The 25,914-nt window shown below is 36.8% G+C and overlaps 1 protein-coding gene across 1 annotated transcript in view; it reads right to left on the reverse strand.

Annotated features, from left to right (window-relative positions):
* The window catches only part of INPP4B (inositol polyphosphate-4-phosphatase type II B), a 640,126-nt gene that overhangs the window by 189,144 nt on the left and 425,068 nt on the right, over positions 1–25,914 (reverse strand). Inside the window, exon 7 of the mRNA XM_063458461.1 lies at positions 15,614–15,725. Within this exon, the coding sequence (XP_063314531.1) occupies positions 15,614–15,725 (112 nt within the window). The remainder of the gene's footprint in view (positions 1–15,613; positions 15,726–25,914) is intronic.

The following is a 25,914-nucleotide window of genomic DNA, read 5'->3' on the forward strand; positions in this document are numbered from 1 at the left end:
CATGCATATATTCAGTGGTCATTTTTAAAACAGTCATATGTACCAGTGATGTAAGTTATTTCCAAAATATCCTTTACAGAAAGCACCCCATTTCATAAACTCTATTACAACAGATTTCAAATTCATATTTTTTTTTTTTTATAAAGAGCTGCTATTCTCACAGCAGGTAGAAAAGTTACAACACTGGCATTTTATCATTTTAATTGAATGTCCTTTCTTGGCAGCAATACTTCTCGTGCTCTTGCTTCTCTGTCTAGAATCAGTCAGCTGTCTGTGTCTGATACTACATTCAAGATGTAACATATAAGGAAATATCTGACATCACTAAACAATTATATCCGGTTTTTTTTTTGTCCAATAACTCTTTAATTACCATCTACTACTGCATTTAATTTCCCAATGCACTCTGTAAGCTTAAAGTATACATTTTCTCATTGTCTTAAAATATTTCACAATAGTAATTAATGGCAAAGAGGACCAGCCTTGGAGAAAGAAAGGAGTGATCTCCACCAGTAGGTAACTTGCTATACCACTGGGAGGCGGGAGCTAAACACTGGTATGCTTCACCCCTGCAACCCACACTAGTGCTTACACCAGAAGTGTTTATACAGCTTCATATGATTTGCAGACGCAAAGAGGTGAAGTGCCAAAGATTACCAACCACATGCATATCAAAGATCTTACTTGTAAAGCCAGAAGAAATAGAACATCTATTTGTTTCTCTTTGTTTGAGGCACTCTATTTCTTAGCACATCTCTCTATTCATCCAGATCAACAGATTATTTTCTCATTCTTAAAATATTCTAACCGGTTTTATTATTATGACAAAAATGAGGAGACAATGATTTTAATAAACAGCCCCAACTTTTTATGTCTAGTGCCCACACTGGGCTTAGTAAATAAAAGCTGTGCTGCTTTTTTTTTCCAGAAAGGGGTGCATTTTTCATGTAAGAACTGTAGTAACAGGTAATAAGTACAATTGTATAGAAAACAAACAAACAGAAAAAAACTACATAAATATACTTTTTAATGCTGTTCAGTCAGCTGACACACTGATTATCACAAACAATACCATGCAACAAATATATTACAATACACATGTCAAATCAAGTTCGATGCTTTTGTAGTTCTTTTGTAGAATTGTGGAAATAAAAGTAAAATATATAGCCTAATAATGTATGCACATGGTTTAACCCCTTCAGGACCGGACTGTTTTGGCCATGTTGTACGTTAAGGACCAGCGCTGTTTTAACACTTTTGTGGTGTTTGTGTTTAGATAATTTTCCTCTCTCTCATTTACTGTTCCCATACACATTGCATATTGTTTTTCTCAGCAAAAGAAGGGCTTTCGTAACATACCATTATTTTTATCATGTCATATAATTTTTTTTTTTTTTTTTAAATGGTGAAAAATGTAAAAAAAACATGCTTTTTGACTTTTACTTGAAAAATCTTTACTCATTGTCCCCAGAGAGTCAAGACAGCCAGGAGGGTCCAATTGACCATCTTACCCCCCTTATACGTGAAAGGCAAATGTAAAGCCAATTTCGCTCTCGCACATTTTTTTAGAATTTTACGCCATACCTAGAGCGCTTTAAAGGACCACTCTAGGCACCCAGACCACTTCAGCTTAATGAAGTGGTCTGGGTGCCAGGTCCTTCTAGGGTTAACCCATTTTTTTCATAAACATGGCCGTTTCAGAGAAACTGCTATGTTTGTGAATGGGTTAAGCCTTCCCCTATTTCCTCTAGTGGCTGTCTCATTGACAGCCGCTAGAGGCGCTTGCGTGATTCTCACTGTGAAAATCACAGTGAGAGCACGCAAGCGTCCATAGGAAAGCATTATGAATGCTTTCCTATGTGACCAGCTGAATGCACGCGCAGCTCTTGCCGCGCGTGCGCATTCAGCCGACGGGGAGGAGAAGAGGAGGATCGGAGGAGGAGAGCTCCCCACCCACCGCTGGAAAAAGGTAAGTTTTAAACACTTTCCCCTTTCCAGAGCCCGGCAGGAGGGGGTCCCTCAGGGTGGGGGCACCCTCAGGGCACTCTAGTGCCAGGAAAACGAGTATGTTTTCCTGGCACTAGAGTGGTCCTTTAAGGGGATGTATTGTTTGAATCCTAATTCCCTTTATATTTCACTAAGGATTCATCAATGGATACATTTTGTTGGGGAATATAAACTTCAGAAAATTTGTGCTGAAGATGGTCTACCAGTGGGCGTATTTTATGAAGCCTATCATATTGGAGGTGATCGGTGGGGTGACAGAGGGCATTTTCATTAAAATGTAAATATCTCAGCAGCAACTCATATCTTGCTCTAGACATGGTTAGGGAGTACACTGGCTTCATTGAGCTGAAGTGGTCTGGGTGCCTATAGTGGTCCTTTAAGTATGGAAACTTAAGAGGGACGTAGGAAACAAAATTTGTGGACTGGCTGATTATGAAATTAGTTAGGGTTAAGCTGTATTTGCACACTGTGCAAATGGTCTTCCTGCTTCAGTCTCTTTAACACTGTAGCATGTTCCCTTTCTTCTACACTCACTGTACCCAACTTTTCTCTGTCCCACACTGCATAGCAAGAAGTTAAGGAGAGGAATGAATAAATGAGTACTAGAGGACAGTCCCCAGAAAGTAGAGCAAGCACATCATTAGGCGTATATGCCCAGGGCACTGTCTGCATAACACACTTAGTTGGTTAGCAATGCATGACAGACTGCCTGACATGCATTCACGCCAAGCTGTCCTTCCTATTCTTTGGGTAGGCTTGCCCCCTCTCCAGGGCCGGACTGGTCCACCGCAGGGCCGGACTGGTCCACCGGGATACCGGGAAATTTCCCTATGACTGTGAGAGTCTGAGAGAAATATGAAGGGACAAGCATGGGGCCGGTGCGGAGGGAGCACTGGAGGGAGAGAGCTTTCTGGCACTCAAGCTCCGCCCCCAACTGCAAGCTCCATACCAATAACAAGCTCCGCCCAATGATTGCAAGCTCCGCCCCTATGTCAAGCTTCTGACCTCAGGGCAGGAAATGGAGTTCTCACCTCCCAGGGCTTTCACAGCAGCAGCCTACAGTGCCAGGTAGGCTTCAAATACACTGCACCTAGTGAGTGAGAATTATATAGTGTGTGTGTGTGCCTGCTGTTGTGAGCATGTGTGTGTCAGTGAACATGTCTGCAGTGAGCATGTATGTGTGCGTCAGTGAGCATGTATGTGTGTGTCAGTGAGCACGTCTGTATTAAGCATGTGTGTGTAGTAAGCATGTATTTAAGTGTCGATGAGCATGTCTGTAGTGAGCATGTATGTGTGTGTCAGTGAGCATGTCTGCAGTGAGCATTTATGTGTGTGTCAGTGAGCACATCTGTATTAAGCATGTATGTGTGTGTTAGTGAGCATGTCTTTTTTAAGCATGTATGTGTGTGTCAGTGAGCATGTCTGTGTATGTCAGTGAGCATGTCTGTATTAAGAATGTATGTGTGTCAGTGAGCATGTCTGTAGTGAGCATGTATGTGTGTGTCAGTCAGCATGTCTGTACTGAGCATCTTTGTGTATAGCAGTGAGTTTGTCTGTAGTAAGTTTGTGTGTACCTGTAAGCTTGTCTGTGTTTGTCAGTGAGCTTGTGTGTGTCAGTGAGATTGCCTGTCTGTGACCCTGTGTACCAGTGAACTTGTGTGCTTGTGTCAGTAAGATTGTCTGTGCCTGCATGTGAGAATGCTTACTGTATATATTTTTTATTTACCCTGAACGGACTAATATTTAAAAAAGGAACATACCAATAATAAAAGTATATATATAACATTAGAACATATAATATATAACATTTTTAAAATATGGCTTTGTCTTGCTACCCCAGATTGAGTAATTCTAATTCATGAGCATAGATTTTATATGTATATTTATAAAATCTATGGAAAAAAATGTATGCCAGCCCTCTAAGTCACTGTGTCACCATGGTACAATGACTTAGAGGGCTGGCATGCATTTTTTTCCAGGGCTGCTTTGCATTCCCAGTCTGGCCCTGCCCCTCACTGTACATTTCTACACCTTTGGGTGGTGCCGGTTACATGATCCGAGTCAGTGGACAACCCTTTTATCATTCCGACATTCTGCTTTACTGGATGCTTTTGTTATGGGGTACGGATTTCCTTGATAGTCGAAAGGGAGATATAAGCATTAGCTTATGTATCTTCTTTTAGCTGCATCCTGTGAGTTTCCCTCTAGCACCATATCCACCAGACAGATGATGCTTGGGAGGTATAACTGTTTTAGTATGTTCTGTTGATAATATTCTCTAATTACAACCATTGTAATTGTCAGCAACAAGCCCACCGGGCTCTTAATCCAGCCCTGGATAATACAGATTTGTGAGATGGTCTGGGGCATACATAACCCATTATACCTCTTTAACCCCTTAAGGACCAAACTTCTGGAATAAAAGGGAATCATGCCATGTCACACATGTCATGTGTCCTTAAGGGGTTAAACCCTTTTGTGGAGTTTTTAGTTTTTCGGCATGTTTTTTCTTGCATCTTGCTCACTCCTTATACTTCTCTCTCTTTCTCGCTATCTCCCCATCCGTTGACATTTTCTCCTTCCACCTACAGAGCACTCAGTGCTTGATTTTCTGTTCACTAGATTAACTTCACATTTCCAATAGATCATGATTTCGAGTAATTACAGAGCCTGAACTGATCCTTACAGCAAACAATGAAATGTAGAGCATTGAGTTGCGCATGTAAGCTTTCATTCTCTTTTTATTATTTATTTCCACAGTATGAATAAAAGCATAGCAAAAGGTGTGAACATGGAACTTTTACACTTATGAGAATTTTAAACTTTTTCAATGGTTCGTCACATGTTGTCTAAAGCTAGTTAGCAATTTTTTGTTTGTTTTAAAAGGAACAAAAAGATACCTTCCTGGTATGAATAGAACCAGCATTATCTTGTATTTTGCTTTTGAAGCTTGGATGTCAAACTCATTCCTCAAAGGGCTACAGATCTGCCAAAGATCCAGAATTTATCTAATTAACTCATAATCAAACAATTGTAATGGACATCACTGAGTAATGTGCTGAGAATTATCTTGAAGAAACAATGAGTCTGCGGCCCCTTGAGAACCGGCACTCAACATCTCTCCTTAAAAGAAGGTAAAATAACAGAGATGTGCGAAATTTCTTTTAATAGAAATTTCTTGGAACATTTCTTTTAATTAAAACAAAAGCAGAGAGAGGATATCTGTATTGTGAAACAGTGTATTGTTATTACTGGCGTATGTTCCAACATTTCTTAGAAGCCATAGGGAAAGCCTGTGGAAGCATATATAAGTGGTAAGGCATTATTGAGAAGAATATTTAAACAACTATCAGGATTATTTACTATAGTGAAAAGTCAAAGTAAGTTTTAACTTTAAGGCCAGAATAGCTGAACTGAAATGATCTGAATTTGACTATTTTGACCTTAAATTTAAAATCCACTTTGAATCAACTTGAATTCTCACTTTAGTGAATAACCCTGCCTGTATTAAAGATTTATATACATGGCAGGTTAATCAGAACAAGAAGAAAGTGTATTTAATTTACTAAATTTATTGCACGTTAAACTCACATTACTATAAATTGGGTTGCCATGGAACTCTGTGATATATTAATAAAGGAATGCTCCAGACCCCTAAAGCACTTTAGCTTTCTAAAAAGCTTTGTGTGTGAAAAGGGTGTCTTTTTTTAATTTTACAAAAAGTGATGATTTTAATAGAAATTTACACTTTTCTAAAAAATCTGGTTACCCTTCCCCCCCCCCATTACAAAAAGTGATGATTTTAATAGAAATTGACACTTTTCTAAAAAATCTGGTTAACTTTATATGAGTCGTATTTGTATGAACTCTGTGATATATTGCTCGTATCTATGTCACTGGGGCCTAGGTTCAGCGGTTTACGATTACCCTTAAGCCAATCTTAGACTCCTACTCTTAACCTCAAATTGATAACTCTCAATTAATACAAACAGCATACATTTAAATATTCACTGAAATTTATGAAGTTAAACTACACATACTATTGCCAAGGTGAAATTTGATCCTTATGTATTTTTGTACCACACTAATGTATAAAATCTTTTTCCTTATAGCCTTAAAAAAGTGCTTCACATTTCAATTTACAAGTTTATCTAAGTACTTAAACTAAACAATCCCCAGTCTCTAGATTACCTAAAGCGGATCTGTCACTTTCGCAAAAATCGCCAAACGTGACATCTCCGGTTAGCGTCTAGTGGTCATAGGGGAGTTGCCATCTTCATACTGAGGTCCCTCTTCAAGTCCTACTGCTTCATATGCCAAGATATGTGCCAGTGCTGCACTCTTGCGCATGTGTGAGAGTACAACGTTAAGGTCTATGGAAGATCCTGCAAGAGCCCGGGAGACATAGATTACGTCTTGCGATGAGGCAATGCCTGAATCCCACACCCATCATGCTGCCTTTTGTCAGCTACTGTCAACCTCAGGTCTATCCGGAAGACAAAGCAGTCCCCAAAATTACATCTTTATTAAATACTAAGAAGTGACAGAGCACATTGATTGATTCAATATACTCCATGATAAAGGAATTTAGACTTAATGGCACATTTACTGTGATTTTGTGGTATGAAATGGCACATTTAAAATATTTTAGGATATCACAATACCAGCAGGTGCAGAAAAAAAGCAGACTTTCATTACAATCTTTTCAGTATCCTAATTGCTATGCAAATTGACTTAACCAATGACTAGAATATTTTTTAAGGTACGTGCCAATAAAAGACATTTTACCTGTTGATAAAACACAGCTGTAGAATAATTTGAAAAAAATCAGCTTGTGCTGCTAGACATTCTGAACTGATATCCATGTCTGAATAATTTGAAAATGAAATTAAAAGCACATTTTGACAAGTATGCTATGGGTATATTTAATAAAAAGTTATTTAAAGTATTTCGAAAGAAAATGTATCCTACTTTGACACCAGACCATTATTAGTATGGAACACTGTTACAGTGTATTTGATTGAAAAAATATATATTTTTTTTCTCCCAAAGTGATCAGTCATTTGGTTCCTGCAAATCTTGACAGTTATGCTGATAGGAATGGCAGGACAATAAATAGCAGAATAAGAGGCAATAAAAGAACTGAAAATGACTGTATAGCATCTTTACAATTACCTATTGAGCTTACAGTGACGGATTGGCGAAATGATATTAAAATATTCAATTAACTCTATTTCTTATATAAATTTGAAGACTATATATTAATATTGTATTCTGATTTGGAAACTGTGACCTTTTAGAATGCAAGCCGTAGTTTATTTCTACTTTAACCATAATTGCCTCTGACTAACCATCATAATATCTAGCAATACTGTGTCATACATTGTTATAGTTATCTCACCATCTTGCTTTTTCTGACGTGCCGTCATGATATGTTTCATTAATAGGCTATACAATTTGGCATCTTTTCTCAATCAACTGCTCTGGACGAACAACTACCATTACTCTACCGTTGTTCTATAACATGATGGGGTTTATATACTAAACAGTGAATGGTGGTGATTTGAAAGCCAACGACAAATTGAAAGAAAAAAAAGAAAAACTTTTTTGTAACTATTTACTTTTTCAATCTACAGCTCTTAAACAATAAAAAATAGAACATGTATACATATAGAAAATATATATTTTATTATAATGAGAAACTTGCATACAGATTCCTGTGGATATTGCATACATGGCAATGACACTCATCTATCCTCAAATATAAGGAAAACGTTTCCTAGTTAATTTGTCCAAAATGTACATATAGATAGATTAATACTGAAATATATAATATTCTCTAATATAGAATATAGCCCTCTATTAAAACATAATTTATTTTTCTCAAAGAACATTTACACCTGTCTAACAGCGCCACCAACTGGTATCTCCCTCCTCTCTCCATGAGCTCAAAACAAGAAATTCAACAGCATCAAATACGACCAGTATCCTAGATTATTCTTTATTCTCAACTATATTGAAAAGAGTGATATTATCTGAAGCATATTCAAATCATTCAACAGTTCTATTAAATATTTCAAAATGTTTACATTATTTCATGCTGTTATTTTTTTATCCATATTTTGTCATACAGTTTGTCTACAATTAAATAATCAAGTTGTGAAAAATGTTCAACTTGGGTGAATTTTAGAATTTTTCAAATCGTGTGACTTTGCATCACAACTCACTTTTTGAGTGAATAGACAACTTTGTCTGAAAAGTGACAGTTATTTTTTTTATAAATAGATGTCTATAAATTATTATGGTTTATTATTATGTTGTTTTTTTTGTTCTTTTTCAGACGCGTACCTGCCTTATGTATGTTTTGATGATACTTATCTGTTTCAGGCCTTGGTACTGTGTCGTCATCAATATCATAAATATGTCAAATATATCTTGCAATTCTTATAATCTTACTAAACCCTCCCACCCGGATCCCCTCCTATCCCTATTAATTAGTTCCTAATATAGGTTTTTATCTATTTGCTTCGTTCATCTGGTCTTGGATAGAGAGAGAACATCTTTTATTGCATAAAGTCTCAATATTTTGTTATTTTCTTTATCTGCCCATTTTGGGGTTCTATTCTTTGTCTTTCTTCTCCCTTCATTTGATCTAATACTTCCCTTCCCTGAAACCGAGCATGCGCTCTCTCTCTATTGGTTATTCCGATCAAATTCTGTTATGTTATCCATTTTTTTTTATATCTATATGTCCCAGTCTTCTATTTGCTTATATCTGTTTCCTAAATTCACCAGGATACCCTTTTCCATTCTTGCTTGCCATATAACTTGTTTTCTTAGTTCATTAATGCATGGAATTTTCCCTGCTTTCCAATTTCGTGCTAATAGTAAATTAGCTGCCGTGATTATGTGTAGTGTTAACATTAATGTTTTTTGTTGTCATATTTGGCCAGTTCATATTTAGTAGGACCACTTCATGGTTGAGAGGTAGTTTTATTTCTGTTATTTGATATATTAACTTCATAGCTTCTTTCCAAAATGTGTTTATGAATGTTTACTGCCACCAGCTGTGGATCAAATTACCTTGATCGATATTACATTTCCAACATCTATCTCTAACTCTGGGTAAATTTTCTTTAAACGTTTCGGTGTCAAATGCCATCTATTTACTAATTTAAATTAAGTTTCTGTAAGGTTTGGACACTGTGTATGTATTTAGTTTGTTTAAGGAAATTATCCATTCTTCTTCTTCTATATGTTGTGATAAAGTGAAGGCAGAGAGGCTTTTAACATTTAACCCCAGGGGAAGTACGTGTTGTATGTGCGGTGTGCAACCCAAAGCTACATATAGTTATGGGCCCTTGGGGTGGAGCATTTGAAGAGCAGGGTGGGCCAATGCTCCAGTCCTCAGTTTATACATAACTGGGAGAAATAAGGTCCAGGCCAGAGTTTTTTGGAACTGTCTCCAACCCACTGCTCAGCTGCAGATAATCAGCTGTAGCAGTGGGAATAAACCCCTCAATGCTAGGCAGGTAAAGGGGGATTGCTGGCTTCCTCCCTTGAAGCAGGTAGGAGAGAGGCTGTTCTCTCCAGCGAGAGAGTCAAGGAGACTGAGCACTGGCAGTGCATAAAGGAAAGCAGTTAAGGCTGGCTTGGAGTACTGGGAGTGCATAAAGAAAAGCAGTTAAGGCTGGCTTGGAGCACTGGGAGAATGTTTGTTTTCTCTCTTGAAGAGCTAGAAGCAGCAGGCTGACTAAACACTGGAGTGCTGAGAGCTGACAAAGACACTAGGTTGGTGAAACCACTATAATTTTGTTATAGTTTAACCCCTGAGAGATAGGGAACCTGAAGTTAGTAAGTGCTCAGACAAGCTAGGTTTTTGTGTATAGGGATTTGTGTTATATTTATGTTTTAATTTGCTGCTGTCTCCTGTGTGGACTTAGAAAAAAAGTGCCTGGATTATATGAAAATAAAAGGACTGTGCCTGTTGTTTACCCTAGAGGACCATACTATCTGCAAACAAGGATCACAATGTATTTGAATTACTTTTCCCCATTTGTTAATCAATGCTATCGGTTTATCATGTCTCCATTCATATACAACTTTGGCACATTTTGCCAGTACATTTTTATAGTTTTTTAGTTCAAATAGATGTATAAGGTTTATGGTGTTCTCCCCTTTGTTTTTATATAGGTGTTCTGTTAAGAAGCTCTTAATTCACAGATAATTAAACATTCACTGGGGGAACATTAAATGCCTTCCTAATTTGGTTAAAGGATTTGAGATTATGTTCTACTACTATATCTTTAAATTCCCTTACCCGCCTTGATATACAAATATCTATTTTTAGGTTTTCTAACAGATCTTAAATACTTGAAAGTGGGAGTGCATCTATTATTTTATTTCTAAGACATTTATTGTTTGTAAATTTATCCCACCATCTTGTTAACTCTTCATTTATCTGAGATTTGGTTCAAGCCTCTCTAATATATTTTTTTGTTTACTTCTACAACCCAAAATAATGAGGATACATTTCCAACCCCAGTTTTAGCTTTTTTCCATTTTATACCAAATTTCTTGAGTTGTCACTTTACTTTGTGTGAGCATTACATGGAAAGTCTACTAGCCTGATAGCATTGCAAAATTTCTAGGCACCCCAAGCCTCCGTCCTGCTTTGATCTGGCCAGAACTTTAATTTTAACTCTTGGTTTCCTACCACCCCATATGAATTTAAAAAAAAGAAGAGTGTAGTAGTGATAACCAATTTTCTGGGAAGTTTTGGCAAAATGTATGCTTTTAGAATGTTGACCCTACCCGACCAAGAATAGCCCATGCTTTTCCAATCCCTTAGATATTTGTTAGTTTATTTTAACAAAGGAAGGAAATTGGCTTCTACTAAATCTTTTAAATCTGAGGTTATGGTAATGCCCAAATATTTTAGCCTGTTGCTTTTTTCAGGGAGCCCAATGTCTTGCACAAGAAATTTTATATTCCTTTTGTTAATATTTTTAGCTATAAATGTTGATTTCTGCAGGTTCATTTTATATCCTGAAACTTTAGAATAAGTATTTATATCCTTCAATAATTCTAGGACTGAAATATTTGGTTCTTTTAATGTTAGTCAAATTTCATCTGCGTAAATGTTTAATTTGGTTTGTCCTAGCAAATTCGTAAATCCTTTGATTTTTTTTAGTTTTGTCTTATTAAATTCGCTAGGGGTTCTAACACCATTATGTACAGTAGAGGGGAAAGAGGGCATCCTTGTCTAGTCCCATTTTTTTATATTAAAGTTTTGTGATGTAAATTCTGAGCCTGTTACCTTAGCTGATGGAGAGCTGTAGAGAGCGGACTTGACTTGTGAAATTGATCCAGTGATTCCAAACTGGTTTAAAGTGGCGAACATGAAACCCCATCCAACCCTGTCAAATGCTTTTTCTGCGTCTATTGGCAGGAATATTAGAGGGGTTCCATTGGGCTCTATTTCGTCTAATGTGTTTATTATTTTTCTAAGATTATTAATTGAGCTCTCCTTGGTATGTATCTGGCTTGGCCATTATTGATTAATTGTGGTATTATTATTTTTAGTATATCAGCAACAATAGAAGATAGTATTTTAATGTCTGTATTTATTAATGATATAGGTCTATAGTTGCTGATATGATCTAAGTCTTTATCTGCTTTTGGGATGGGAACGATGTTCGCTCTCAACAGCTCTCCAGGACAGTCTCCTGTTTCCATTATATAGTTAAAAATATTAGTTAGTTCCCCTTTTAATTGATCTTTAATTATTTTGTAGAATTTGTTTGTAAATCCATCTGGGCCTGGAGCAGTCTTTATTTAAAGTTTATCTACAGATTTAGTAACCTCTAGTTCTGTTATAGGCTCATTTATCAGTGTTAATTGGTCGGTTATCATTTTTGGCATGCACAGATTTTCGAAGAATTTCTCAATCTCTTTTTCTTTGCCAAATGTTTCTTCTGGTAAGCCATATAGATTCTGATAAAAGCTTTCAAATGCTAGGCCTATTTTTTTTCTGGGGTCATTAAGTAGGTATCCTTATCTTTTATTTTATATATTACTCTTTTATGTTTATCTTTTTTCAGTTTGTTAGACATCATTGTTTCTGGTTTATTGCATTTTAGGTACCATTTAGCTTGTAGTGCTTCTAGTTGTTTGGATGCTTTGTTCATTAATTGGTTGTTAATCTGTTTTTCTATTTCTGCAATCTTACTTGCTATTTGTATGGAGGGTGTTTTACTTTGCATTTTGTATTTACTTAGTGTTATATAAAATTTAAAAAGAGGTGGTAGATTTTTTTTATATTCAATGGCTGCCATTTTTATCAAATGACCTCATACTACACTTTTATAAGCGCAGCAGACCATAATGTCCAGTGTGCCTTTGTTTTTATTTTCTAAGAAAAAGAGATTTGTTATTTTTTAAATTTTTTCCACATTATTTTTTTTTATGTAATATAACATCTTTTATGCGCCATCTTTTTTTGTATTCCAACATGATAGGGCTATGGTCTGACCATGTTATATCATATATCTCAATTTTTTTGACAAGATATAACATGGTCACATTTCCCAAGACAAGGTCTTTTTCTGGAATATGAGTGGAATGTTTTCGAATAGCATGTGTAATCTAGATCGGCAGGGTGAAATGTTCTCCATACATCTCTTAGATTATGACTGTTCAGTAAGTTTTGCAGTCTGGTATGATATATTTTCCTATTTTTTCTATTGTTCTGGCTCATTCTGTCCTTTAGCGGATCAACTACATCGTTGAAGTCTCCCATAATTAATACCAACCCTTGTTTGATCTGCTCTATTTTTGTAAGCACTTTTGATATGCAATTTATTGTAGCTTTATTTGGTGCATACATATTGGCTAATGTGAATAGCTTATTATTAATTTCACAAAATAAAATAATATATCAGCCTTTTGGATCTTGATGTTTAATAATTAAGGAAACATTTTTTTGCAAAGATAAATGCGAAACCTCTTTTTTTTTTTTTCCTTTCTAAAGCTGCACTTATGATAATAGGGAGCCTTGATGAATTTATTGTATTTTCTTTGGATCTTGTACAATGGGTTTCTTTCAGGACGAAAATTTTTACCCGATTTTGTTTTATCAGAAAATCTGCAATTATAGACCTTTTACATGGTGTATCGATCCCCCGGGCATTTATTGAGATCAACTTAATTTGTAATCTCTTATTAGTTTTTGGGACCCTCTCTTTCCATGTGTTACCATACTTATGTAGAAAATACCCTTCTTTATTAGTGTTTACAGAAAAATGAGACGGGTTGATCCAAAACAATGGCATCAACCTAAAACAAACGTAGTGTATGGTGGGAAATCCCCGCCATACAGTATCTCGAGCAATAAAACACATTACTCAGATATAGGTCCCACATATCATGTGGGAAAAGCGTACTGAGGGTAGTCAATCTGTGATTAGCCTACGTAGAGGCACTTCTAGTAAAAAGGGTGAGGAGGGTGAGAAGGAGAGAAAAAATTAATTCCTGGTGTACAAAAAAAAAAAAAAAAAAAAAGTCTAACGAGTCATATTTACACTTCCAACACTATATTGCATAAATTATTATTTAAATATTGTTCTCACTATCTCTTACTTTTTTTTGACAAACTTGTGTTATATTTAAACTTATCACTCTTTCCCTTAACTTTCTTTCCTCCATATCTAGGTATGTGCCGATCTTATTTTATAGCGTCCTTTACTTTTAATGTAACTTTTTCTGTGTTTCTTATTTCATTTCCTTCTTATTATCGTGCTCCCCATAGGTATATTTTCCTTGTGCAATTATTCTCTTATTAAGTGCCTGTTTTATTCAATTTTAATGTGATATACTATTCTTTATTTGTTTCTTCATTTTCGTTAAGTTCCTATTTTTACTTTTATTTATATCACCTCATAAATCCCTTTATCCCCTAATGCTGATAATAAAAAAAAACAAGAAAAGAAAAATAGTGAAGAGAGAAAAAAAAAGAACCTTTCCCCTTCCCTTCCTTTTCTTTCCCCCTTCCTCCTCCCTCTCCTTCCTCTCTCTCTCCCATTCCTTAAGATATTTGTGACTTGTTGGCTGATGTCTGGCACTGATTTTTTTTCTTTCAGCTTCCCAAATTGTGTGACTAAGTAAATAGTCATATTCACTTCTTCCTTCTCTTTGACTTAAATCTTGAATTACCTCCATTTGTCTTTTGTTCGTACCTTCTTCTAAAGGGATATTAGAGAGAATCGATTCCTCCATGTTTGTTTTATTAATTGCTGGATTTGGTAAAAAGAACGATAGCCGTTTTTCTGTTTTATTTTACGGCTTTTTTTCTTTTTTTAGATGCTTGTTGTTTGATGCTTTTTTTTGTGGCCATTTTCTTTTAGTTTTCTTTTTCTACCTCTTTCTTCTTTTTCTTTTTCCTCTTTCGCTTTTTTCGCTTCCCTCTCTCCCCTCTTTTTTTGTATATTTTATTTTCCTTTCTTCCCCCCCCTTTTTTTTTGAGGTGTTGCTCCTTAAATACTCCTTAAGTAACAGGAATTGAGTAGAAATACCGGTATTACAGTTGTATGACGCCAAAGAATTGGAATACCAACTGGAGAATCTACTGAAGCAAACACACTAGGCTCTTTAACTTAGCACTCTACAGACCAGCACCGGTCTACTCCTTACTATAGGTACGGATTGACTTAAGTTGGATAGTCTTTATAACCTTATTTGCTCTCTGTATACTGCTCTCTATTTGCACTCCAATTCAACTTTTCTCTTATGGGTCTATTTGCTTTATGCTAGCCCCTGCATTGTAGACTGAAAATGTACAATTTTACAGCTGCTAATTTCGTAATGTTACTTGCTAGTAAGTACAGACAGCTATGTGGCAGTTTGTACTTATCTTATAATTGTTCGACCCAGCTTGCAGCCTGTGTATGCTCTCCCATGCTAAGTTCCTTTAGGACTGCCCGTTGTCAATCTGCGTCTTTAATGCGGCAGCCGGTCCTCCCTCACAGCGCTCCGAACGGCACCCCGGAAATCTTTGCTGGTGAGACGGGTTCAAACCTCTCCTCCTGTCAGGCTCTCCTGATCGGTCTGTCAACCGTGTTCCACGAGGATGCAGAAGCGCGTCCTACGTCATCTCGCTCCACCACCACCCTCCCATGGGGGCACCTGCCTAACTATTATTATGGTTTTTAATTAACTAATTATTATGTTTTTTAATTAACACAAACTTTCCGTTAAGTGAAGTTAGTACATTTGTTTATGAAGTTGGGGTTACATCATCAAGATACGGCTGAACGGTTTTGAAATGCTGTAAAATTCTGCTTCTGTGTTTTCATTGGCATGCAATAGATTGCTTATAAATTTGGTACTTCAAATGTTAAACAAAACAGATAAAATCGTTTCATCCATACAGCTTCAGAAACCTGTTCAATTTCCATAATTATTTTGAGCAACTGCAGTTCTTACCCAAAGCTAGAAGTCTATTTAAAATGGTTTGTTATTATTGTTTAGGCTATATATTTAGGCTGTATGAGGTAACAAATTAGTATCACAGAAAGCAATTATGATGTTCTGTTGGCAGAATTGCTACCTTTTGTCCTTGTGTGTCTGTCGTGATGTGGTCTGCTTCACCATTCTGTATCTCCCCCATCTTCATCAGACTAACTTCAATATTACCAATCTTCTTTCCACCATTTAAGGTTCTGAAAAAAAAAGTTTGAAGGAAAAGTGAGATAAACATATCAAACTCCTTGTAGGATTTAGGAATTGTAACTATGTATTGTGGCAGCTAAACGGTATATATTTGTAAAACATATTTATACAATAAAACCAAGCAACCAAGCAAAAATAATACTGGATTCACCAAAGAGTGAATTGTCTGGGATTTAAATTGAATAAGTACATTTAAAATTTTAAACCACAATCAAAGTTGTACTGTGGCAGAAATGTGGCTGAGGCATATAATAATAATAATAATAATAATAATAATAATGACAAATTATTTAACCAGGAAAGGTACATTCAGATTTCTCTGGTTTCCAAGTACATCCTGGGGATGTTACCTTTGTCCAATTTAATGGTACTCATTTTATATACCTCGGAAGGATGAAGGATTCTACTGATGATGCATTAGCGCACTCACCGGCAGAGCATTCCATAGTGAGGAGGCAGGACATGTCTTTTTGATGCCTTCCCGTGGTAGCCAATGAGGAAAGCCCTGCTGAAAAGCTTTTGCATAGGAAAAATGCATTGTGTTTGTTTAGTGCAGCGCAAGAAAATCTAAGGACATGCTTGTTCTGCATTTATTTCACAAGTGGAATACTAGAGAATAGGGCTGGTCTGAGACAAAAAAGTTATGGCATTGCCTCCTAATAGGAGGTGTGGGGTGGGGCCAGAAAGGTGGCATGATATGTCATCATTAATGACAAGCATGCCTGCCCCACCATATGAGTATGTTAGTGTCATGATGAGGGATCCAGTGCATTTGGATGGGGACAATGCCTTGATTCTTTTTTCTGCACAAACAGTTAGCACTGCATTTGATAGGGACTTGTTTCTGGTGTCCCCAACAGTGGGATATCAGAGAATACAAGTGAACAGGGCTCTTAGAGTGTGGGGATGCTACCTTTAGTGATGTATGCTTGGGAGGTTGTTTGTGGGATTACATTTGTGTAGAGGAGACTGTTTGTGTTGTAGTGTGTGTGTAAAGGGATCTGTTTCTGGCATACTATGTGTGGCTAGGGGCTGTAGTGGGTGTGTTTCTGGGCTGTAAAATGTGTGTGTGTGTGTTTGTGCTTGATTTTAGAGCCTGTAGAAAGTGTGGACTTAGGTGGTGTTGTGTGCATGTAACGACTGTGCTGTCTATGTGTGTGTATGTATCTAGGGTTTGCAGGGGGTAGCATTGTGTGTGTATCTAGGAACTTTAGTTTGTGTTTGGGGGCTGTAGTGCATGTGTGTATAGGTGGTTTAGTGTGCATGTGTGTGGGAGGAGAGGAAGAGACAGAGGCTGTTCGGAGGCTGCCTGCCTCCCCGGTAATCTCTCCCCTGGACAATGAGGGGCGGAGCTCCCTCTTAGGACCACTGGGCCAGCAAGGGAAATCATTTGTTCTCCTCTGCCAGCCTCGGCCCATGGCTATCATGGCCCAATGACGGTCAGTCCTGACCTGCTAAAGAACTAAAGAATCTATATTATATTTTTGAATATGAGAGATACATTGGGCATATATGCAGCAATAGTTAAGCATACACAGCACAGAAACCTATGTGAAACATTAACATTGTTGCTGCTCTCTTTTTTCATGGCTAGGCCTATTTTTCTTTTAATATCAATGTTAACATTTTTCTTTCACTTATAAACACAACTTGATTTAGTTTATTTTTTCTTCAGAACAACATGGCATTCAAGGAGATTAAAGTAGTTTGGCAATACCCGCTGATATGACAAAAAACTACTCGTCAGAAAAAATGCCATTTAAGTCATTTTTTTTTCTAAATTACAACACAAATTTATGGTTCAGCATTACGTATACATTTGAAAAAGCCCACTGTGGTGAAACGCGTTGTGGATTATATATGTTACATTTTAATTGTCTAAATAAAGGTTTTGGTATCTTTTATCACCAATATTAGTACCATATACCTTTTGCTTTTTCTTTTCCTTTTCTTACCTGGCATCAAGTTTTTGTCCTACGCTGATTACACTGAGTGGGTTATCTGCTCAGGTAAATGTGAGTATTACTCTTTTATTTCTTTTACTGGGTATATTTTATACAGAGAGCACTATATGTTGTACCTTTGTTCTTACCTTCACATATGCTGCTGACAAGATACATTTTGGTCTATACCTCCCATCATATCCCTGAAGTGGGGGAATAATACCACTGCAAGCGCTTCACACTAGAGCTCGTTTTAAGCTCTATTCCATGTGAGTAGGCCATTTGGATTTTTTTTTTACTCTAGCCTTTATACTTTTGGAACATATTGCACTATCAGATCTCTTTTCTTCTTTTATGTCCCTGGACCTCAACTATCTGGAAGACATACTCACCTGGAGATAAAGGCAAACTCTTATAGACTTGCCTATATACCTCATTTTGGACTGTGTTGGCTTGTTTTCTTTTAAGTATTACTGATTTTACATTATCATATTGACCACGTATTATCTGTTTTATTTCAGTTGTTTTTAGTATCACGTCATCCCCTACCCCCTGGCGCACCTTACAGTCTTGTATTGTTGTTTGTCCTTTTGGGGTTTTTTAGGAGAGCCATTTAGGCTTGCTGACTCCCTGTCCTTTTGACTTAGCGCTATTCCACTCTTTGTTTTTGTTATATTAAGTATACATTTACCTCACCTTGCAAATATACAAATATGTAAGATTATATCAGCAACAGAAAATAGAAGGTAATTAAAAGAGTACAGAAGACTTTTCTTTGCATTACAGCAAAGTTATGCCATTGACGGTTCAACACAGACTGAGCAGTGAAATGTGGAGAAGCCTTTTAAAGGAGTTTCCAAACTTTCAATGCTCAATAAGAACACTGAGACTGGTTGGCATAGAAGCCAACCAAAAAAGGTCTTCTGATGGGCAAGAGCACTGTGTAGAATGATAGATGGTTTTGAATTATTATTATTTTATATTTTTTTGCAGATCAGTCCTTTTTTATTTTACTGTATATTGTTGTTCAGCTCAGACATTCAGGGGCTTCCAAAATTATATTACCTTAATTGTATAAGATAGTACATAGTGAATAGTGCTTTGAATAATAAGTCACCACTTTTCTAGCTCTACCTGACTTGTACTGATCTGAGCTTCTCAGATATAAGTGACTTGCCATTAGTGAATGGATGACTTAGGCATTTTCTTCCCAGTCAGCTATTTCATCCAAACAAGATCCCAAGCGTGACCTTGGTGTATAGACTCCAGAGGGTTAGAAAGCATTTTGTAGGCTTTGTTATCATGAGCTAAAAATTACCGATTAATTTCTAACTTGTCATAACAGCACTAAATATAATATAGCAAGGTGTTTGCTCACACCCTGCACTCTTATTTTACCATGTTTTATTTTCTATATGTATCTATATGTATGGAATTGCAAATGAACGCATGCCATCAAGCCATCCAATCACAGTGCTCTGTGTCATTTTACACAGCGTGGGAAAGTTATTTGGAATTTTCCCACGCTGTGTAAAATGACAAAGAGCACTCTGATTGGCTTAAACCAGCCAATCAGAGTGTTCTTAGCCTAATTGCAGGGCGTGGCAGGGCTTTATAAGCCTTCCCCCGCCCTGCAGAGCTCAGTCGGCGCGGAGCCCTCCACGGGTGAGATGGATTTTTTTTTTTTGCGCTTGTTTTTTTATTTTTTTTATTGCGTCGGTTATTATTGTTTTTATTTGCCCCCCCCTTATTGTTTATTTACGGCCCCCACCCACCGCTCAGGGGTGGGGGCCGGGGGGGCAGTAGGTCCCCCCATTGTGATTATGGCCCCCACCCACCGCGCAGGGGTGGGGGCCGGGGGGAGAACAGTAGGTCAACCCCTCATTATTTTTATGGCCCCCACCCACCGCGCAGGGGGGTGGGGGTGGGGGGGGGGAGGACAGTAGGTCCCCCTCATGATTTTTATGGCCCCCACCCAACGCTCACGGGTGGGGGCAGGGGGGAGGACAGTAGGTCCCCCCCCATTGTGATTTATGGCCCCCACCCACCACGCAAGGGTGGGGGCCGGGGGAGAGGACAGTAGGTCCCCCCCTTATTGTTTACTTAATGATGACAAATAGGGGGCGGATCGAACATCGCATGTCTTCGCCCGCGGCGGTGAACGCGAACATGCTATGTGAACACGAACATGCTATATTCCCCGGAAACTATTCGCCAGCGAATAGTTCGGGACATCACTAGTTGCTACTCATTTAAAAAAAAAAATTTTTTATAAAGCATGAATTTTTTTCAGGCATAATTTATTTTATGTCTACATATTACAATCCATTTATTTTTCAGGACACCAAGAAACTAGTGACAAGTCACGGAACTAATCTGTGCATTCCAACTTGGTTTCACCTTTGTGTATTTTTCCTTATCTAGATACTGATCAGCTGCGTGATGTCATTAGCTGCGGCTATTGGATTCATCCTATTTATGTCTTAGCTGGCTGTTGAAGGTCATTGCTGAGCTGACTGGATGGAGAATGTACGGCTTTTAGTTAGCACTCTGCAGATTTATACAGCGTTAGTGAGATGATCAAAATAGAGGGATTCAAGGTTATTTTTTAACGTACATTTTTAGGAAAACAATATCACTCTCACCTTAATGTAAAACCCATTTATTTATTTCTTGTGCTGCGCTCTTGGAGTTACAAAATATTTTTCTATTTTTCATTAATATTCAGAATATGAACAAATTTTACGCCAGACATTTATAATCTAACTAGGGAGAATCTATTGCTTTGGGTGACAAATGATGAGCACAAATTCCAAATGTTCTAGAAGAAATCACATTATTGTCATTTACATAGAAATAATTAAATCAGCTGGACATTTCTAAGGTTTAATCGATTTTTATTATTGACCATAATAGAATTTTGAGTGTTATACACAATTCTGCATTTTATTATAGTTATCTGTACACCTGTGTTAATGATCCGTGGAGTTTAATAATGAAAATAGCCATCTTTAAGTTCTTTACTTTTATAACAATACATGCTCTCCCATTTATTATTTTAGCATTAGTGCTTGCAACCAACTCAGCTTTGCTGTCATTTAACTGCCCCTAGTCTTGTTAAGTGACTGACCTACTATATAATGACAAATTCAGTTAATGGTAATTTATAAACATAAACACATAGGGAGTACAGGGTCAAGCCTCCTTGAAACAGACAGGAAATAATTTATTTGTAACAAAATAATTTTTGAATATATTCTTATAGGAATGGTTTACTTTAGTTAGTAGCATAATATATTTTTGTGAAATATTACAATTGAAAGGATGCACACTGTGAATGTCTGACAAATTAGTACATTTAAATACGAGATGTGGGATGGGAGTGGGGGATGAAATGGGGAAAAATATCACAAAATGTTTGGTTAATAGTATCATTTACAGCCAGGAAGTATTTTGAAAACAAGCAGAGGCAAAATAATATACCCTTTCAGGTTATGCATTACATAGTTATTAATATACTAGTTAAAGTGGGTAGAAAGAGAGTATAAAAATACAGTTGAGATGTTGATTATGGAAACAAGGCAACAATGGGATGCTAAGTGTCAGATTAATTAAGGAAAGACCATTGATAATTGAATGCATAGACCAGCGCTCCAAGTAAGCAGCGAGAGTGGTTTAAAGGATCAAAGTTTCTTCCGTGACAATTCTAAAGAAGTCAAAACAGAATTCATGTGCAGTACACAAAGTCATAGGAGGGTGATAGAATATTTGCAGTTTATTTTAGTTAGAACGTTGGAAAGTGCGTGCTATATTATATGCAATAATGATTGGGCAAAATGTCGAGTGCTGGCCCTGGATAGTGATATATGTGAATGGTATCGGATACAAAAATATGTTACTGTATTAACTCAAAAGAAAAACATTGATGGAGAAAAAGGTAAAATATCCTATACAAAGTTCTTGTAAGGATAATACCATTTGTGAAGTGAGAAAGGAGGCATGAGCAGAATAAAGGTAGGGTATTGACATTATTGTATTAGAATATAATGACATAAAAAAGATAAAATAGAGAGAAAGATAGCATTCGGGTAATATAGAGCAGTGGACTTATTTTCTATTGTATAAACGACTGAGCAGGATTTCAGTGCAGTATTCTGTTCCTGAGAGGATATTATAGGAAAGGTGCACTGAGTGTCTGAAACCATGTGTATTGTTAGAGACATAAAACACACTTTGCACACAGTCCCTTTTAGCTTCATGATATTATATTGCAGACTGCACATTACCCCACATCCATGCACACGGAAACACATTTACAGGAGTTTATGTCTTCCCTAATTGTATCAGGATTTATTTTTATATATCCCCAGTAAGCTTTGAATTGGGTGGGTTGGCGGATGGATGGAAGGTTGGATCAGAGAATGGGTGGGTAGATAGACAGACAAAAAATAATTAGAATCATTACTTCTGTTGCTTCTATTTTCAAATTGTTCATCTATGCTTTGGAAATCTATTGAAGTAAATATGAATTAATATCGTATCATTATAAATATTATAAGATGAAAGCTGACCCATTGAACATTTACTCAGAAGGCATCAAAGAAGCCCAGAGGTATCACACTAAAATAATTCTTTAATATAAAGAAATTGGCACTTCAGCTTGTTCAATCACTGCATGTGTGGTTGATTTCAATTATTCACCCAGCATTTTTTTAAAATACAAACTCATTTTTTTATGCATAGGGCTTAAATCTTCTGGTTAACTTTGATATTTCAATCCCTCTTTACAAACTTCCATTAAAAGTGTTTGGCAACGTGAATCCACAGTGCGGAAATTAATCTTATACTTGTGAATGCTACCAAGCACACAAATCAACAAACAGCTCCATAAATGTCTGGGGAACAGCCATCATTAGCTGTGTCAGACGCTGTGAATGTAAAGTACCAGTGGTGCAGTTCTGCTATCCAAACAATAAACATGCCGTGCATTTAAAATACATAAACACAGATATGTAAGATTAATGTCCTGTTTTGTCAGAATCAAAGGAAGTGTCTCTGTAAAATAATCATCATGTCAGAATGCATTCATACAGTCTTAGATATAAGACTAAATTCTGGTATTTGGTTTGTTTGTTTTTTATTACTATAAGGACTGAAGATGTATCCAAGCATTTTACTAGTTTTGCAGCCAAGCTGTCTTAGGTGACATGCAGTAGAAGACATTTTTCTCACTGAATCTCAAAGAAACTCAGGCATTGCTTAATGTGAAGATATACAGAATATCCCTGAAAATGGTAGATTGCAAAATTAATTACATCTAACAATATTGTTTCTATTTTTGTGCTTAAAAAAAGTGTATTTAAAGCTATGAAAAGGGCTAACATTCTGGACACATCCATAGGCTGAAAGGAAGAAGCATATAATAATAGGGCTGCCCTTTTCCTGTGTGAAATATGTATTCCTTATAGTAGAGCAGGGGTGCCCAAAAGGTAGATCCCCATGTGTTGTAGAACTACAACTCCCATGATGCTTTCCGCACCTTTAGAATGCCTTTTGAATGACAACCCCAAAGCATATTTTAAGTACATAAATTCTAAAAAAAAACAAAAATGAAAGTGTAGGTACACTAAAAACTGAAACGGGGGTGTTAGTTAATGAAGACCAGGAAAAGGCAGGAATTTTAAATAACTATTTCTCCTCCGTATATATTAAGGAAGAACCCATGGCAACAGATGTACAAATGATTGCTACTAAAAACTTGCAGAATAATTGTAATTGGTTAACTCAAGACAATGTGCTGCAGCAACTAAAGAAAGATAATATAAACAAAGCTCCAGGGCCTGACGGTATCCATCCACATGTACTTAAGGAACTAAATGTAGAAATAAGTGAACCTCTGTTTTTAATCTTTCAAGATTCTTTTCTTTCAGGAAGTGTTCCGGAGGATTGGAGGAAGGCAGATGTGGTTCCTATATTCAAAAAGGGTTCAAAATCCTTGCCTGGAAATTATAGACCTGTGAGCTTAACTTCTGTGGCTGGTAAAATATTTGAAAGGTTATTAAGGGATAGTATTCAAGAATTCCTTGAGAAGAACATGGTTATTAGCAAAAAGCATGGTTTTATGAAGCACAGGTCATGTCAAACTAACTTGATTGCGTTCTACAAAGAAGTAAGCAGAAGTATAGATCAGGGTGTTGCAGTGGATGTGATCTATTTGGATTTTGCCAAGGCATTTGATACAGTTCCACACAATAGATTAGTGTTCAAACTCAGGGAAATCGGTCTAGATGAAAATGCTTGTTCTTGGGTAGAACATTGGCTTAAAAACAGAGTACAAAGAGTGGTCGTTAATGGTAAATTTTAAAGCTGTACAGAGCTGGCAAGTGGTGTCCCTCAGGGGTCTGTTCTGGGACCCCTTCTATTTAACATGTTTATAAATTATCTTGAAGACAGCATTGAAAGTCATGTTTCAGTGTTTGCAGATGACACAAAACTTTGTAAAATAATACAATGTGAGCAAGATATTACTTTGCTGCAGAGGGATTTAGATAGAATGGGGGACTGGGCACTCAAATGGCAGATGAAATGTAATGTTGAAAAATGCAAAGTTATGCACTTCGGCGTAAAGAATACACAAGCAACGTATACCCTTAATGGAAGCGATTTTAGGGATAACAACACACGAAAAGGACTTGGGAATTGTTATAGACAACAAACTATGCAACAATGTGCAATGTCAATCAGCAGTGGCCAAGGCCAGTAAGGTATTGTCATGCATGAAAAAGGGCATTCATTCTAGGGACGAGAATATAATTTTGCCTCTTTATAAATCACTGGTAAGACCACATATTGAATATGCTGTGCAATTTTGGGCAGCTGTTCTAAAGAAGGATATTATGGAACTAGAAAAAGTGCAGAGGCAGGCTACAAAATTAATAAAAGGAATCGAACAGATCAGCTATGAAGAACGGTTAACAAATCTAAACCTATTTAGTTTAGAAAAACGTCGCCTGAGAGGGTATATGATAACATTATACAAATATATTCAGGGCCAATACAAACCATTGTGTGGAAATCTATTCACAAACCGGACTTTACATAGGACACGAGGCCATGCGTTTAGACTGGAAGAAAGAAGATTTCGTCTAAGGCAAAGGAAAGGTTTTTTTACTGTAAGAACAATAAGGATGTGGAATTCTCTGCCTGAAGAAGTGGTTTTATCAGAGTCCATACAGATGTTCAAACAGCTACTAGATGCATACTTGCAAAAACAGAATATTCAAGGATATAATCTTTCAATGTAGGGTAATAACTGCTTGATCCAAGGATAAATCTGACTGCCATTCTGGGGTCAAGAAGGAATATTTTTCCTAGGTTGTTGCAAAATTGTGCTTCAAACTGGGTTTTTTTGCCTTCTTTTGGATCAACAGCAAAAAAACAAATGTGAGGAAGGCTGAACTTACATAGTTACATAGTTACATAGCTGAAAAGAGACTTGCGTCCATCAAGTTCAGCCTTCATCACATATGTTTTTTGCTGCTGATCCAAAAGAAGGCAAAAAAAAACAGTTTGAAGCACTTCCAATTTTGCAACAAGCTAGGAAAAAAATTCCTTCTTGACCCCAGATTGGCAGTCAGATTTATCCTTGGATCAAGCAGTTATTACCCTACATTGAAAGATTATATCCTTGAATATTCTGTTTTTTGCAAGTATGTATCTAGTAGCTGTTTGAACATCTGTATGGACTCTGATAAAACCACTTCTTCAGGCAGAGAATTCCACATCCTGATTGTTCTTACAGTAAAAAAACCTTTCCATTGCCTTAGACGAAATCTTCTTTCTTCTAGTCTAAACGCATGACCTCGTGTCCTATGTAAAGTCCGGTTTGTGAATAGATTTCCACACAATGGTTTGTATTGGCCTCGAATATATTTGTATAATGTTATCATATCCCCTCTCAGGCGACTTTTATCTAAACTAAATAGGTTTAAATTTGTTAACCTTTCTTCATAGCTGATATGTTCCATTCCTTTTATTAATTTTGTAGCCCGCCTCTGCACTTTTTCTAGTGACATAATATCCTTCTTTAGAACAGGTGCCCAAAATTGCACAGCATATTCAATGTGTGGTCTTACCAGTGATTTATAAAGAGGCAAAATGATATTCTCGTCCCGAGAATGAATGCCCTTTCTCATGCATGACAATACCCTACTGGCCTTGGCCACTGCTGATTGAC

This window comes from Pelobates fuscus, chromosome 6 (assembly GCF_036172605.1).
Source record: "Pelobates fuscus isolate aPelFus1 chromosome 6, aPelFus1.pri, whole genome shotgun sequence".
NCBI lineage: Eukaryota > Metazoa > Chordata > Amphibia > Anura > Pelobatidae > Pelobates > Pelobates fuscus.